This window comes from Aulonocara sp. 'chitande type north' Nkhata Bay, linkage group LG7 (genome assembly GCF_057382095.1).
Source record: "Aulonocara sp. 'chitande type north' Nkhata Bay isolate Kocher_YH1m ecotype deep benthic linkage group LG7, A_spYH_male_GT1.1, whole genome shotgun sequence".
Lineage (NCBI taxonomy): Eukaryota > Metazoa > Chordata > Actinopteri > Cichliformes > Cichlidae > Aulonocara > Aulonocara sp. 'chitande type north' Nkhata Bay.
The window spans coordinates 41,681,578-41,699,967 of record NC_141350.1 but is presented as its reverse complement, the minus strand read 5'-3'; the positions used below and the strand labels follow the sequence as shown (position 1 = coordinate 41,699,967).

The window sequence follows — 18,390 nt, the reverse complement described above, 5'->3', positions numbered from 1 at the left end:
GTAATTGTGGTAAACAACAATCTGAAAAGAATTTGCTGCTCTTAGACATTAAAACTTGGAGTTTAAGAGTTTGCTAATAATCAAAATGCAATCAAGGACACAACTTTGATTTCTGCTGTAGAACCATTTCTTTGTCTTTGCTTTAGGGTACTCTACATTTGTATATGCCGATGCTGATGCAAATGTAAAGGAAATCTGGAACTGGGTGTAAGTAAAACGCTCTAAATGTTCCTGGAGATGAGAACAGGCTTGTTTTTAATACTGATTGTGATACTGAATACTGTACATCCGTACTCCCACATGAGGCTAGAAAGGAGATGTGCAGGTCTCCAAGTGCTCAGTAACAGCACTGGACTGGGTGCTGTGCAAAGTTTGGAGTAGGAAATCTAAAAAAATGAGTTGCATTAAACATCACTTTAACACCAAAACATCAAGAAGCCACCCTAACAGAAGAGGAAGATTATAAATAAAACGCAAGTGATTATTAAAGAAGAAATTAAACAAAAAGGAGATGACTGTGAAAATAAATCAGATTTTTAAAATGAGGGAACAGCTGTTTGAGTAAATTCCTTGTGCAGTTGGTAAAGCAGGACAGATGGCACGTGTCCGTATCATTTCATATTTACCAGACGTATCGCACACTTCTGTGTGTGCGCAAGTCCCTCTACAGCACACGTTTGAGTGCGTTGGGATGTTTGTGTGGACCTACCCTGTGCAGACAGCTCCAGCGGTGACTCGAACTCAACAGAATAAGGCCTCATCAGATTCTTCAGCTTCTGGAACAGCTGTTGAGTTGAGATAAGAGAGCAAACACCAATTAATCGCATTTCACTTGACTACACTTGCAGAGGGGTCGTCTGCATCGCCTGACAAGCTCACAAACACAGAAAAACAACAGGAGGATTGCAATAAATTCAGCTTCATATGGCCAAAGACACAAATGCACACTCAGAAAGACAAACATCAATTCCCAGCTTTAAATTTACACGAGATTTTTGAATTTTTGATCACAACTGATGGATTACTGAACAAGAAAACAATCACTAGTCGCCACCTTAATTACCTTATAGCACCAATGTGCTGCTGTCTGTTTCAGAAAAAGAGAATCTCTCTTTTTCTAATACGGGAGATCCTTCATGACCAAATTCAGGCAAGAAACTTAAAGAGCAAGAAAAGCATTTCTTTTCCACTTTATGATGTGTTATCACTTTATCATGTGATTTTGTCGTGCAAATCCTGTGTTGTGGCTAACTGAAACCATGCGGTGTATTTATGTGTTACAAATACTTCTGTTTTTTTCTAAGTGTTTGCGTTGTGCAGTCTGGAGTGAAGCATCTAGGAAAATATGTAGCTGTTTACAAAGGGACTGAAACGGGAGCCAAGATAATTCCATTAAAACTTTGGATAAACAGGCAGCATGGATGATGTGCTGTTCAGTGGCTACAGAACAGAAAACAGTAAATGAGATGTTAATTCTGATTTGCCAAACATATGAACAGTTTTGTGTGGAAAAACCTGACCACCTTCCCATCAACCATCATCACTGCCCAGCCTCATCAATGTTTTTGTGTCAGCAAATCCATGCTGCTAGGTTGGAGGCTCTCATAGCATCATAGAGCATAATGAATAAAAGTGTTCAACTGATGTTGGCAGTGTTTAAACAGAGAAACACTGAGACAGGAAGCAAATGCAGATCTCAAAACTATACCAAACCCCTGGAAAAAAGGACTTTGTGTTGTTTTGAATTCACACACTGGTGAAAGCAATGTTCATATTTGTCTGTTTGTTTGTCAGGGTGTATATTTCACCGCTGTGCAGACTGTCCAACACTGGAGAGATCCACTAAGCATTTTGGCAGACATGACTGGAACAGACAGTTAGGTCAGACTAACACCGCTGGTTAGAGTTTATATCTGTGTCTGCATCTGTGCATGCCATCATGTTTGTATTTGTGTATGTGTGTGTGTCTATTTGTGTGTGTGTGTGTGTAAATAATTATTTATGTGATTATTTATTAGGGAGGAGGAGATATGTGTGTATATGGCTGGCTTTGTGTCTTAGTTGTTCACATCAGCTAGAGGGGTGCGGTATCATTCAGCATTTGTGTTATTCAGCTCTATCCATTAACATTACTCAGAATGAGATAATAGCTGCACAGGTGGAAGAGGAGATGAGGAGAAAACAAGAAAGCCAGTGGGGCTGCACACTGATCAGACAAAGAGGCATATAAACAGACACAAGGAGCAGATATGAAAGCAGTGGGCGGCAAACAGAAAATGAGTACAGAGAGAGGGAGAAGAGACAAGATTGGGCAGGAGTGACTGTAATGGTAAGAAACAAACCATCCCAAGTTATGAAATCAGTGCTATTTATATATAGAACTCATTTATATATATAACTATGATCGGTTCTACTTTAACACGATGTGCCTGGGATTTACTGATGAGCACTGCATCTTACGCATTTCTTTTCACCAAAATTCACACTAACAGAAGCGTTGTGCATTATCACATCATTCGTATATTGATACCATTAATAGCTTGATAGCTATATATAACAGAGCTGACTGATATATCGTCCGATATTTGCTGTTTGCCGATTTTTACTGATGTTGCAATCATGCGATGAGTGTCGTTGTTGCATAGTTTTTATCTTATACCTGAAGGAATTCTGCAACATCCTTGATGTCGACAAGTGGTGATTGGGCTGAACTAGTTCTTAGAACTTTCACTTTATCTTCACAGACTCCTTCAATACTCTTGGCATGTATTTAAATACACAAAAGGACTAGACCTCACATATTAGTGACTAAGTAATGTTATGTTTTTTAAGGTGCTTTTTGTACAACTAACTGTTTGATCACATTAGACATTAGTTACTAAGCTAACAACCCATGTGCTTTAAGGAGCAAGAATTTCACGTTATTTCAGTAAAACTTTAAGCTGACTAGTAAGACTACCGGTACTAACTACCTGCTACTAGCAAGACTATTCACTCAATAAGTAACAATGTGAAATATTAATTTATTCAACATTCTTATCTACTATCTACTGTCTGTAAATCATAAAGAAAACCACCTGACCAAAGTTCAATAAAAGTTAATGTTGCTGGAGAGCTGATGGACTTCCTCCAATAGCGTCTCCAATCCTCTGTTCTTCTAAAAATCAGCATTGTCAGTGGAGATTGCTATCGCTCAATAGTAAAATTTTACATATTCAAATAAATGTAATTTACATTTACATTCACATTAATTTAAATGATACATTTGTAAGAGCTGTTGTGATGGATTCCAATACAAATGATTAAAACTGTGACTGAGTATTAGATGAATATTTGGGCGTTTCTACAGTATTCTAGCCTATACGAGTAAACCTGCTAATTAGAAGTGAGGAAAGCATGGATAATATTGATTTGTTTCTACAATTACTGCACTCATTTTGCTGTGAGTTTGTGTAGTAGTGATCTAAATACCTTCTCGCCATTGGGGTTACCCAGGACATAGCATCCCATTATGTGGATCAGGTTTGGTTCTGGATTGACTTTACTCATGAAGCGACTGAGTCTCCTCCAGAATCTGAACAAATTCAAAGAGTACAGTTACATGGGATAATGCTTTAATAAAGAACACAGACAGGCTGAAAAATGCAAAGTAAAATGGGAAAGCATTTAAAATCAAATGCAACATTCAGACAAGCCAGATTCAAGACATGATTTGTATAACAAACAAATGTGATCAAGTCAAAATGTTCCCCTGTACAAGAAGAATAACAATAGATGGTGCACATAAATGCAAAAAATTGTAGAGATAGTGCTGCATGGTCCCAGAGGAACATCGCTGATTTGGTCAAGTGGGAGAGCATTCAAAGAAAGAGTATTAAAAGAGCATTTACATATACTTGTTATATGAACCTTAAACACACAATGAAAGTTATTAACTTATCATGAGCTCTATGTGCTTTTTTCATTTGCATTGCTTAAGAGCAATGGCAATGGTTAGCTGTTTGTCATGTTTTCTGTATTTATGTAAGTGCAGTTAGGCCCATCATTTGTTGGAACAGTCATTATAGTTTTGCCACTGTATTCAGTGGAGTACAATTTTAAATCAAACAGTCAATGTAATTGAAGTACAAACTTTACAGCTTTAATTTAAGGGTTTTTACAAATGTATTGCATTAACTATTTAGAAATTACAGTCATTTTTATACACAGTGCCTCCATTTTCAGAGGCTCAACATTAATTGGAAAATTAATTGACAACCAGTTTCATAGCCAGCACTTGTCACTGCCTTCATGAATGGAAATACAGAGGGTTTACAACTACTGGTTACATTCAAGAGCTGGTTTTGGCCAGAAACCTCTGGAAAGAGCTCGCACAGTGGTGAAAAAATTCTTTGGACGGATTAAAAACAAGATTAACTTCTAGCAGAATGATGGGAAGTGAAAAGTATGTAGAAGCAAGGAATAACTTATGATCCAGAGCATACCACATTATCTGTCAAACATGGAGGAGGCAATTATATGGCATATATGGCTGCCAGTGGAGCCGGGCCAATAGTGTTTATTGATGATGTGACTGCTGACAGAAGCAGCGGGATAAATTCTGAAGTATACAGGCCTATACTCTCTGCTCAGATTCAGCCAAATGCTGCAAAACTGATCAGATGGTGCTTCACATTGCAAATGGATAATGACCCAAAATATACTGCAAAGGCAACGCAAAAGTTTCCCAAAGCTATCAGATATTCTTCAATGGCCAAATCAGTCACCTGATCTCTACTCAATAGCAGGTTTTCAGTTATAAGATACAAACCTGAAGGCAAAGAGACCCACAAACATGCAACAAGTAACAGAACAAATCGAAGTGAGGAAACAGTATTTGGTGATGTCCTGTACACTGTCTGAGAGACAATCAATGACTTCCCGTCAAAGTACTGAAAACAATCCTTATATTAGAACTTGTGTTGGTTTGTCCCGTTAATTTTGATCCTCTGAAAACGGAGAACAAATTCCTAAAAAATTTAATACGTTTTTTGGGTAAAAACTCCTGAATTAAAACTGATAGTCTGCACTTAATTGTTGTCGTGTACAGAGGCAAAACTAAAGAAACTGTTCCTTTGTTCAACAATTTATGGAGATAAAATGTATTTAACCATTAAATAAAGGTTAAAAGAAAAAAGCATGCACTGGCTTATGGCCATGCTTTATAAGATGTGGTAAATAAATAGGAATTGTTGCACTATTCTACATTACTGTGGCATAAACTAATAATCATTAAGGAGAGATGGACCCTAATGTCCAGAACTAGCTTACTGGCTCATGTCCTCCTCTTTTTCCACCTTAGCAAACGTTGCCACTTTATTCTTCAGTAAATACAGATGACCAGGGCCTCCCTGCAAAAAAAGTATACAGTATGTTATAGATCCTCAAACCGAAGCCAAGCTAAACCAAATACATGCATATTATTCATCGTCCCTTTACTATCCATGAAATTCATTTTCAGAAATAATTTCATTCAAAAAGGGATATCGTTGTGGAAAAATACACTATGTACAATACATAAATGCGTGCTTTAGGGTAGGACAGTTAATAAGTAAAATATTCAATTTTAATAGGAATAAAATTCTTGTTCCTCACTTGACAAAAGATGAGCATCCTCCAGAACTTGCTTCCTCTCCTGTAAGCTGTGAGCTTCTTGTCTATTTCCTCTGTGAGCAAGAGGGGGAAAGGGAGGGATTGATGTGAATGACAGGGACCGAGAGAGGGAGAGAAAAAAGAAAAGCGAAGCGACGTGTAAGAATGTAGGAAGAGAGGAAGAACACAAAGAAAATCCCAGGAGGGTGAGTTCAACTACAGGTGTAGTAATAGACAGCGGAGACACAAACAGAAGATGTAATTTAAATTGAACTCAACACTGTGTTCTTCAGGCGTCAGAAAGTGTCATCGTAAAATAAAACAGCTCGATGAATTTCAAATGAAAATCTGTATGTATCTGTAAAAACATCCATGGGCATCCTTGTACCTTCTATATGAGAAACTCTGGAGAATGTGACTGTAAATGCCTCAGTGTTCAGAGGGGAGAAATCCATTGCAGCACTAAACAGTTTCTAAATAAATAAGCCACATTAGCCAAATCTAAGTTAATTTCTAGAGATTTGAAAGCAAGTAAGGTTTATCCACAAGATATTTGTGTGACCTTTAACTCCACAGGCAACACTATAAAGTAAAGATGCCTGTTTTCTATTTCACAGGAAGGAATTGACCTCATGTTTTATTCTGTTTATTCTGACAGGATGTTATGTAAGTCTTTTGTATCTATACAAATTTCATTATTCATCATGTCACTTGTTAAACATTTACTTTCAGGCTCAAAAATGTTTGGCAGTAGATGTATTTCATACACATAGTTTTATATTCCATTAGTGAAGTTTTGATTGTAGAAAGAAAGTGAGAATTAAAAAATAATAAAGAAGAAATAGTGAAGGTGAAAATGGCAGAGAAGAACACGCACCCCACAGAAATACTCACCCAAAATATCATCAAAAGTTGCATGTTCATGGTCCTGAAGAAAATGAAAATTACACAAAACATCTTAGCAAAGGCAGTTTGCATGGTTGATATATGTGTATATTTTAGTGTGACTTTCTGTAGTTCTTGTCTACTGTATGTTTCGGTGCATTCCACTCACATAGAGGATGGGAATGATGGAGGGGTCGTCCCTACGGATTATGGTGGGAATGTACTCGGCCTTGGGGACCTTAGAAGAGATCAGCTAAACATGAAGCAGAAACAGCAGAGGAGCGGAAACTTGTTAGTTTCGATGTAAGATGGAAAAGTACAAGAATTAATACAAAGAGAAAAGAGGAAAAGGCAGAATTTCTTATCGTACGCTTATATTTTATTACAACTATGCCCTAGGTAATATTCTACAGATGTAATAAAGATGTAGATTTTGTATATGTCTTAATTACTAGAGAATAAAAACAAAACAAGAATGATTATAATAATTTTAATGTACACTCACTGGCTACTTTGTATTCCTCTTCAATTGTTTCTAATCAGCCAATCACAAGGCAGGCCAATCAGCCTATCCGATTATTGTTGCTGACCATAGCCATCACTTTATGACCAAGGCGTACTCATGTTGATGATGGCTACAGCTCAAATCATCTCAAGCTGGTTTCTTGAACAGGGCAGTGACTTCATTTCACTCAAATGGCCTCCACAGCCAAAAATCATCAACCCAAATAAGCACATTTGGGATGTGGTGGCGATATGGGAGATTTGCATCAAAGATGTGCAGCCATTCAATCTACAGCAACATTGTGATGTGATCATGTCAACACTGATCAAGCTATCAAAGAAAAGTTTCAAACGGCTTGTTGTTTCAGTACCAATAAGCATGTAGGCAGTTACATGGTTAAAATAACTAATTCAGTTCCTTGTGAACAAAACCAACAGGACAGAAAACAATAACCAAGGATGATGCACCCATATAACGTTCCCTTATGGATCTCTTACCATGATTTTGGGAGGTATAAAGTCATCTCCCTCACATGCCAGCCTCTCCATCTCCCTTTCCTCCTCCCAGTCTATATTGTCGTCGAGACCTCCTTCATCCAGAGTGCCACAAGAGGTCTGCAGGTCTCCACCTGCAGAAAATGTAAGATAAAGAAGGTCTGAGATAATAGAGTGTAAGCAAGTTGTTGGAAGTTGGGTGAGAGGCAAGAAAGGTGACAGAGAAAGAGAAACTCGGGGAATGAAGGATGGATGTGTCCAGGAAGTGAAGCAAGGTGAGTGCGGGGGAGAGAGAAAGGATGGAGCTGTTAATGATGGCAATGGCATACAAAAATGACAGGTGGAATAGGAAAAGCAGAGAGTAGCAAAAACAATGGGGAAAAAAAAAGAAAATGACTGATGGGAAGCATAGCAGCAAGATTTCAGGTGTCAACTACAAAAAATGGGCTAGAAAAATCAAACTTAGTCTGGAGACCGGTTATTGTAAAGCAGGGACATGTTACAGGACACATATCGAGTACAATAATTATCCATATGTTTAATTAGTTCTAAAACCGTTGACTAAATATCCACGTACAAATGTTTGGTGGCCAGTGCTGTTACATGTCTCTTCTGATCAATGTCCAAAAATGAGCATATTAACCTTTCATTCTATTAAATTCTATATTGGACCTGTGTTACCACTGAAATGTGAAACACAGTATTGAATAATGCAATGCTGTAATGTTTGTTGGCCAAATAATTACCTGCCTGTTCACAAACAGAGGGATTTATTTATGTGATTTCAGATTATACTATAGTAACAAGGGGTTAATAGTTAATAACTGTAATGATGCTCACTCACATCTTTTCTCGGAAGGTTAAAATCTTCCATATTTATTAATACAGAAACACTTAGGCTCGTTCACACTGATCCACCCATGTTGTGGCTGAAACCTTTGTAGGTCCCAATATTTGGCTTGGTTTATTACATCTGAGATTTTTGTACCAGTGGACATTTGTTGGACATCAAGTCAGGCTTGTGTGTGTTTTGTCTATGTTGCTTGTTGTTTTGTTGACATGGTTTGATGTGAAATTTACGTTAACTGCACTAATGAGAGACACGAATATGCTCGCTCCTGAGCCGTGTTTCTTTGATGTGTGACCAGTTGGTATGGTATGAGACTATTGAAATGAAACAGCGTGAAAACTGAGGAAATGATAAACAAGACTGACATCAAAGTCTCCAGGAAACCGCCTGTGATTTAACACCACTCTTCCCCACAACAAAAAAAAGCGGAAAAATATGGGCTCAACCACACTTTTAAGCTGCAATAAACAACTCGTTAATCTTTCATTAGACTATGGAAGACAGAAAGACGATGAATGCAGTTTAGAATGATTCAAAGCCTTCCAGACACATACGCCTACAACAGTTGTAGGCGTATGACAGCTGACAGGGCTTGACTTAAGACACACACCATTTTTGAGGACGTACTCACAGAAAGAGAGAGCATCACAAAGTTGAAAAAGACCCACGGTCATACACAGACAGATGAACAGGGTCAGAGTCGACAGCAGAGACAGTCAGTTTGTACGTGTGAACGTGCGATTCTACGAGTGTCCACAGATTTGATTTTCCTGTGTTAGTTGGCCTTGAACTGCCAAAATCAGGAAGTGAGCTGTAAGACTGCAGCAACAAAATGTCATCTTATTTCAAGGGAGAGAGAGAGAGCGCGACAGCACTGTGACACGTACTGTCCATGAAATGTGACTTTCATTTTCAACTGACTACAAACAATGAAACAATGATAACCTTATGTGGATCTTATTAGGTCGCTTTTCAGTTCTGAATACTGGAAATCTTGAGATGATTGTGGTAAAAATGATTATTTGGGGATTTTTATAAAGACTTTAATACTGTAATATCATTTAGTAGGGTCTTATTTATTTATTTCTCTACATTTTATTGCAAATGCAAAGTCTCTGACTGCATTCTTAAGGATTTGGTGGGTTGGCCATCACTGACCACTCAAAGAAAGCAGCGCTAGTTTATTTTCTGTTAAAGCTGTTTTAGTTCTATATTGGTGTGTCAAACATAAGGCAAAGGGCCTAGAATTGGCCCAGCAAAAGCTCCAATTTGGCCCATCGCATGGACTTACAATTGTATTTTCTTTGTTTTTACAGCTTTTACAACATTCATACTACATCAAAGTAACTGAGTAAAGGAAAAACTGTTTTTTTTTTTTACCTTTCTTTCTTCTGTTTTATAATTACACCCCTCAAATTTACACATTTATTTTCTTTACAACTTAAGCCCAAAGAGTAGTGCTGATGGATTACTTTGATTTATTCTGATTTACTCTTTCCTATACAGCACTTCTTTATCATGTAGAGAAACTGAGACATACTGTTGAAAATTCATTTTAATATCCAGGGATTAAATGTGTAGTCACACTCGACAGAAAGAGAACTTTCACTGCTATTAAATAGCAGCTACTCTCCTTTAGATGCTTGCTTTTTGATGAGATCTGGCAGATCTGGGAAAACAGCGTTTCGTTCCTATGCACCTTGTACAGGGAATACTTTACAGAAAGACCTCCATTTAACATGCCACTACCTATTGATGCATTCAAAAACATAATAAGGAAAGCAGTGAAGAAGACTTGTGGGCGTTTCTTTTGAGAAGCCATTTAATGTTTTATGTTATGGGTATTTTGACATTATGGACAATGTTGTGGATTTATATTTTATGTTTTATTTGTAGAATTATTATTTAGATGTTTTGGGTTGAGAGATTGTGATCTCAATGCGACTTCCTAATAAAATACAAGTAACACAAGGATACGTCTGATTTAGCCTCAGTCAACTCATACTCTTATGTCAAAGTGTTGAATAGCAGACCTTTAGTGTTTCATGAGAAATGCTAAGTGGCTTTCAACTTCTTTTGAGTCACCTGAGTGTGGAAATTCATTAATGACAGGGCACGAAGCCAACTCAAGCTGTAATCAATCTGACAGTCAAAATGTGATTGCTCAAAGGGACGCATGGATGATTTCTGACCGCACACGTAATGCACTGACCGAAATTTATTCTCACAATTTTCATTTCTGTTGTCCTGTCAGACTTAATTTGTGGTTAACATCTGTAATAGACACTCTTGCATATGGATGTCAGGTTGATATTTAATTTATGTTGTTGCCAGCTGATGGTGCTGGGAAGCAGCGTGACTTAATTTAAAATATGGACTCTTACAGAACCAGGTCAGGCTTTTTTTGTTTTGTTTTGTAAATGCTAGAAATAGAAACTGACAAAATTTATCAAGCAAAACATTCGCTGCTTGCAAGCATGTGCTAATAATATTTGTCTACGAGGTTTAAAACCTTTTTAAAAGGGAATGTTTTTGTGCTCATCTCACTTTGCTTAAATGCAAAGTTTTATGTCAACGTCCCAACATTCACGACTGCAAATTTTGCTACATACAAATTAAAAGTCACCTATTAGGTTTGTCCTTATTTTTCTTATCCAACTACAAGGTGGATGTCCATATTAAATGTTGCTTAAATGTAGTATATGCAGAAGTAATCTCTGTGACCCAAAGGGTCAGACTTGAAGCTACGCTGAAAGCTTGGTTTGCAAAGGTTCCCCCCCCCATTATCAAGGTGGGGTAAGTAATTTTAGCACAGATTTCCTTATATGTTAAAAAACTTGACTCTGGAAGCCCGATGAGAGAATGTTAAAACCTCCCTATTTAAGTGTTTGTAATCTGGTTAGCTTGAAAAACAACATTTTCTCTCTAACTATTTGCGTTTGCTCCCTGCAGCTGTCAGCAACTCTTTGTTGGTGTCTGTTTGTTTGTCGTTGTGTGCACATGTGTGAGACTGCGTAAACTCACTCTCTCTGGGTTCATGAGGAGAGTCATTCTTGACAGGGGTGGGATCACTCCAGGAACGGCTGAAACTCTTCGATCTACGTTCAGCGAATGCTAGTGCAGGCGGGGAGAGAGAAACCTGCAAACTGGCTGTTTCTGCTATACACTCACCATCTTCAACACATGAAAGCGCAAAGGTGGATGGAGGAAGTGCACAAATGTAGTGTAAATACGATGGCATCTCTCCTCTGCACAAACTGCCTACATGTACAAACGAACAAACACGTACTGTACAGTAGACAAACAGTCATCCTCTCCTCGCTCCAGTTTCTATATCCTACCAGCTTCACTGAGCTACTCTGCGATAAAATCTGTTCTGCTTTGAACAGTAATCACTGTGCTCTTAGAATATCTTTAGACTACATGAAAGTGTTTGATACAGTTAATCAACAGTGGTCCTCAGGGCATCATATTTTTTGGCTTGTGTGGATTTTCAGGACGATGGGTCCTGACTAGGGATGGGTACCGGTATCGGTTCTGACATAAACGGTAGTAACCAGACCGAAAAGCAGCGCACATTTCAGTGCTTTATTTCGGTGCTTTTCTTTCCTGAGCTGTGATACACTTTAGATTCTCGCCAATCATTTTAGATTTCCGAGGATAGTAGGCGGGCCCAGGTACGTACGTTCTTGTAGAGCAGAGCTACAGATTAAAAATACCCAAGGCGAAGCGGTCAAAAGTCTGGCTGTACTTCACAGCAAAATATGCAAACTCAGCAGCCTGCAACAAGTGCTTTAAGCTGATACTGTGAAACTCTCAAAGGAGGTAACACCTCAAATCCGATGAAACACCTGGCGACGCATAGCGTTTTTTTAAAAAGCCGAGAAATGTGCCGTATTTGATAGCTTGCTGCGAGACCTCACGCTGTGCACATCTACTGCGGGTGTGGTGCCTCGGACCGGAGTTAGCAACATCCCCCAAAAACTGGAGGAGTAGAGTCCTGGCCCCTAGCCCTGCCAGTGTAGCAGAAATGATGACGGATGATGATGGCAGCAGCAGCAGCAGTTCTTCTCTGCGTGAGTAGCTAATTTACGTTGAGTAGGCTAACCACGTTATTACATTAATGCATGTAAGCTGAACTAGCAAACATCATCATAGCTACATGCGGCTGTCCTCTTGTTTGATGGCAGATGCTCCCTTCACCCTGGCCAAAAAGGCTAAAATGACCAAAGAAAAAGTGGAAAACAGTTAAACATGAGAGGTGTTTGGCCAAAGTTTGTGGTTTTTCCATTGTTTAAGCACTGCTTCCAGCCAAGAATGATATCATATATGCCCCATAGCTGCAGAAAAGGCTAACAAACGGCACCGTTTCAAAAGTACTGGTTTGGCACCGGTATCGGATAAAACCTAAACGATACCCATCCCTAATCCTGACTTTGTTCATGTTGCTTCTCACATCAACGTCTTCATCTTTTCTTTTATAAGGAAATTCAGAGGCTCAACTTTTTTAATGTAATGATTTAAACGTGTCCTATTCTATATTCTTAGCACAACAAATACAGCTTTGTGTATTTTTTAAGTCAGAACCAAACTGCAGGTTAACTAACTATACTCAGGTTAGCTTGGCCCTAACAAAACGCTCATGTGTCCATGAAGAGAGAGAACTTGAGCCACCCTACATTTATTTATTTTTTGCTTCCATTGTCAATCTGTGTGAAGGAGGTGAGGGGTTGTTGGGGAAAATTGATGGAGCTATGAACACCGAAAAGTATGATGATCAGATTTTGAGCCAACATGGAGTACAATCCGGGAAGCATCTCACTGGCAACAGCTTCATTTTTCAGCATGATAGCGATCTAAAACACACTGCCAGTGCGGTAAAAGCATAACTAGTTAGAAAAACACACACAGTGGAATAGTATCAGCCCGGATGTCAACGTTATTGAAGCAGTGTGGGATCAACTTGATAGAGAATGGAACAAAAGCAAACCAACATCCAAAGAAAAGCTTTGAATGTCCTTTACGAAAGCTGGAGAACTATTCCTGAAGACTACTTAAAGAAATTACAAGAAAGTTTTCCTAAGCAGCTCACTATGTGTTGAAGAATAAAGGTGGTCACACCAAATACTCTGTTTTTGCCTTATATATAAATGGAAACATATTTGCACATATTTCAATAAATCGTTGCGCCTTTTTCCTATTTTCTGAGCAAAATATAAAGAAATGAGGGATAGCTCAAGACTTTTGCACAGTACTGTAGGAATGTGAGATCACTTTCCCTTACAGACATCAGCATCAAGATTTGGGGATGTCATATATTTCTACAGTGAAAGAATCAGGAGATGGTGTCATGTTTAGGTTTTAGTAATGGCTTCAACAGAGACTTTAAAGATTCTTTGATTTTCATTTAAGAAAGATGGCTGTATTAATTTTGAACGTTCACATGGATTTATGAGTACTGACAGAAATAAAAAGATCACCATTTTTAGCAGAGCACACTGTACATGTTTTCTTTGTACTTCCATATTTTCTAAAATCATAAAAGACAATAAAACTCTGGATGAGTCAATCCAATCTATCAAGTTTCTTGAAAGGTTGCAGTCACAGGAGTCTAAGATCTCATTTGTCTCACAGACCCGTCTCAGTGATGCCCCGCTCACTATTTTTAAAAAGAAAAACACACTTTTCAATCACCGCAACCCATTGCCTCATTTTTTGCCTTTTTAAAAGTATGTAATTTATTTTTGTGTGTGCTTTACGACAAAAACAACCAAAAAAACAAACATTTAAAGTGCTGCAACTAGAAAGCACGTACTGTGCACAGAGACACACACACACATAAATACACATGCACAGTCATATCGCTGACTTATCAAACACACACTGATCAATATATAATCTTCAAAGAGAGACAATATGCTGATTTAAAAAAAAAAAAAATCCCAGCAAAGCAGCAGCAGTGCTTGGTGCCACACACACAGGCGAGAACACGCCAAAATAAACAGGAAAACAAAACACTTGTGATGGCGGGGTGAAGAACATCACAGTCAATTTGAGCAAACATATCAACCACACACATCTGACTCACTCTGTGCTTTAAGCCTTCTGCTGCCCACCATCCGAAGATGCTTCCGGAAGTTCCTGTGGGTAGCAAAATCAAAGCGGAGGAGGGATAACAGAGGACAGAGGAAGGACCAAAATGTAAAGAAGAGAAAGGGGAAGCGGTGGGTGGGGAGAAAAAAAGTCAGGCAACACACAAAAACACACACATTAGTGTCACGCATCTATTTATAACAGAGGTTTGAAAAAAGAGCTAATTAGGTAAATATATATTCATTTACTTGTCAGCGTGAGTGGTCAAAACAGTGCTGTGGGAGTAATGTGGGCTACCACATGGTGACAATACCTCTTTTTATGCTTTTTTTTTTTTAGATTGTTGAAACGCACAAGATTATAATGCAACAGCAGCCAGAAGGGAAACCCTGCTCAGCTCTCATCTGAACAAGACATTAAAGCTTCAGAAGTAGCTTTTTTTGGTCAAGTTAGCATAGACCTAGTGAACAATTTATGGAATAATGTCCATGACATATATTGACCATGTCTAAAGTCTTTAGGAAATACTCCTCCTCTGCAACCAGTGTGTGATTGGTGCAAAAATGGTTTTTACTCAGTCCGGTTTATCAATATTAGTGGTGGAGTTTGTTAACAAGTTTAAAGCAAAAAATCAAATAAATAAAAACACAAATCAGACTAAAATTATAGCACATGAAAAGACAAGAAACTCAGATATTTCAGGTAATACTGAACTAAATGGGCAACACACTTGCATAGTACACACAGCAGGGACATTGCTAACCCTAACACTGAAAAGAAAGAAGGATGATAGTTATGCATCTATTTTAAAAGGTTCACCATAAAATGCTTAAAAAGGTACATACTTTCATGAAACTATAGATAAAGGACATAAACGCGTGCTTTATATATTATAAAAACTGTGGTATGAGTCAGAGTGTGGCTTTCAAAGAATTTGCCAAATGAGTTGTCAATCAAATGTCATATTAAATAACCAGAGATACACATATTTGATATTTAAACTGTCTTGTACACTGAAACATAATGTGTGACTGGTGTTGGTTTTGACCCATCTAAAACCAGATCATACACACATAAACGTTCATACTAGCCTATGAGTAAGTAAATATTGGAGATGTTGCATTACCATGCACTGTTTGGAAGCGTTTAATCTTCTTAATAGCAGCAAAGTATTATGGTTTGTGTAGACTTTGTGGGTGACTTGCTGCCTGATCCTGACATAATGTTCTATGCAAGAGTCCCAGATAAACATCCTTTTATCTTTCTGAGCTCCTCCCATGTCCCCTCTACACTCAGTGTTGATTCACTAAGCTACCAGTCAACACTCATTATTAATGGTCTCAGCGTGTGGTTGTGTGTGGGGAAATATATGCGTGATTGTCTGTTGGTAAAGCCTATAAATATAGAAGCAGCAGAAAGGGGAAAGAAGTCTTTAGAGTCTTCTTTCCCTTGATTTACTTCTTTAATAATGTCAGGAGAATAACTTATTCATGGTTTGATTTTGCATGTTTGTACAGCTAACTTCATCATCTAGATCTAGTGTAACATGGTCTAAATTAGAAATTAAATATAGTGCATATACTTATCACAGAAAAACTATTTTGTTTCCTTTAGTCCTAGATTATTAAAATGATATGTGGTTCATTATTGCAGTAGTAAACTGTAAAATTTGCAGACTAAATTGCTGATTAAATGAGCAGAAACATAATCACACCACCTAGTTAAATAAGTGGAAAATGAATAGATGCTATCACACCTGCAGTGTCTTAATTTTGTGCAGACAACAGGGATGAAAATCACAGATATAAAGTGAACACTTTTTTTTAGTAATGATTATGGAAAGGACTTCCTGGCTTTGTTTTTCCCTGTGTTTTGGAAGTAACACTAGACTCTTATGGCATTTTTAACGTCTATATATTTTTGATATTTTTGCTATAACACATAATAATGATGCAGTTTTAGTTCAGTTAATAGTGAAAGTGAATGTGGAGAATTTCACGCAATATAAATCAGATTCGCTGTCTCTTATAAAAAGAAGATGGGTCAGACTGCTCTGCTCAGACACCTGTGGCTGTGTGGCCATGTTATACACATATTCAGAGCTAGTAGTAGAAAGAAAACAGAGCGTTTAGAACCGTCTCAGATGTCTATCTATCGATCTGTCTGCTTAACGAAACAAAAAATATAGAGAAAATAAGGAACGGTATAAAAAAGCCCACGTAAACAAGCCACAAAGCAGCTGTAATAACTGAGAGAATTCAAGAGTGAAAGTAAAAATTGGAGCGATTAGGCATTGAAATGGTTCCTTCACTTTTCCTTGCTTTTGTTTATAGTTTTATCTTCATTATTATTATCTCATAATATAACAAACAAAGTGGAAAAATTTGCATTGAATCCACTGCTTTCACTGGTTTTTAACAGAAACCCTGCGTGAAAATTGCCTTGTTATACGAATAATTCTTTTGTGCTGTGGTAGAGACCAGATTTACCCTAATGTGAATACATTTTTAAATTCTGTTTATATCAGCAGACTGTGATATGGATGATTATTTAGAGTTCACCGTGGGCAAGAAAATACAATAAATCCCATTCTTAAGCCAGCACCACTGCAACATCTCCATACAGAAGCTTTCACTGAGCTGTTTCAGAGTTACAGAAAGGAAATGATGAAGAACAAAGTCAATCACAAAGAGTATTGTGTCATCAAGAGATTTCATGTCTCATTTATAAAATATATAACATTCCCTGTCCACAAAGCAGGCATTTTCTAATGCATTCACTTTGAGGTTGGTTTTGTTTTTGATCTGTTTCTGTTGTTCAAATACCCAGTTAGAGTGGATAAAAAGCCACAATGGAGAAAGAAAAATAAACATGCATTTTAATATTTTGACAGCCTTAGGGTAAAGAAAGCCTCAATGTGCTAAAATCCATATTTTTAGAATAACACTTTGAGACAGACACAGGATGGATTTTTGTGTGTTTTAGAGGTAAACTGCCCCCAAAAGTTTGTTCTGCAGTTTATTTTCCCTTGTGCTCAAATCACACATTTCGATGAAACAACACGCAGCTTTAATGACATTGGCACTGCAGATGGATAACACTCAGATGTCAAAGGAATCGAGATGTACTGCCTCGTGTCGCAGACGCCATCTGCCCCTGTGTGACAGAGTATCAGGGCCCGGGTGAAACAGGTTCTGAACTTGCAACTAAAGTCATTTCTCCATGTTGCAGAATCAAAATTTTTGAGGTAAATAAACACATATTTATAAAAACAATATCATCATATTTAAAATGTAGCTCTAATAAAGCAGCCTGTGGTGTACTACAGATTTAAATGCTTAGGTGCTTGCAACTATACAAAATATTTCTCAAATTAATTCAGACAAATTGCATACAACTTATCTACAAAAACAAAAATAAGTTGTCCATGTAGCATATCTTCAATTTTCCAGCCTTACACTGGAATAAAAGTTTGATTCATTCTGGCTTTGAAATTGGGGCATTGTGAGGCGATCCTTTTCTGGTTCTTTTAAAACCTGATGTCCTCACATCTCGTGTGCCATGTTCCAACTATTTGGCTTACACAGATTAGATATGGCTGTAAATAAGCAATAACAGAACCATAGCCAGAAATGAGCGCCAAAAACTGTGCCTGAGGAGAGGGGGGGGGGGGGGGGGGGGGGATGCTTCGTACCTCTGGATGACTTCTGCTGACTCCTGCTCCCTCTCTCTCCTTTTTCTCTGCACAAATCCCCGGAAAGCCCTGCCATGATGTGGCACAGTATTAAAGGGATGAGAGAGGGAGAATGCTGGCATAGTGAGGGGTAGGACAGTGCAGGGAGGCTGATGCCACGGCTTTGAGCTGCAGGGGTTTTTGGGCTATAAAGAGGATGCTGTTGTAGGTAGACAGCAGATAGCTTTGACTAAAAAGA

At 38.0% G+C, this 18,390-nt stretch overlaps 1 protein-coding gene across 4 annotated transcripts in view; it reads right to left on the bottom strand.

Annotated features, from left to right (window-relative positions):
• nsmfa (NMDA receptor synaptonuclear signaling and neuronal migration factor a) overlaps positions 1-18,390 on the bottom strand; it is a 45,948-nt gene that overhangs the window by 3,892 nt on the left and 23,666 nt on the right. For 3 of the 4 annotated variants that reach the window (XM_086300459.1, XM_086300460.1, XM_086300462.1), the window contains 9 exons: positions 14,454-14,506; positions 11,390-11,479; positions 7,519-7,649; positions 6,686-6,769; positions 6,526-6,559; positions 5,635-5,705; positions 5,311-5,390; positions 3,472-3,574; positions 710-785 (listed from right to left, as the gene is read on the bottom strand). In XM_086300459.1, the coding sequence (XP_086156585.1) occupies positions 710-785; positions 3,472-3,574; positions 5,311-5,390; positions 5,635-5,705; positions 6,526-6,559; positions 6,686-6,769; positions 7,519-7,649; positions 11,390-11,479; positions 14,454-14,506 (722 nt within the window). The remainder of the gene's footprint in view (positions 1-709; positions 786-3,471; positions 3,575-5,310; positions 5,391-5,634; positions 5,706-6,525; positions 6,560-6,685; positions 6,770-7,518; positions 7,650-11,389; positions 11,480-14,453; positions 14,507-18,390) is intronic. The other variant, XM_086300461.1, reaches the window with a different exon arrangement.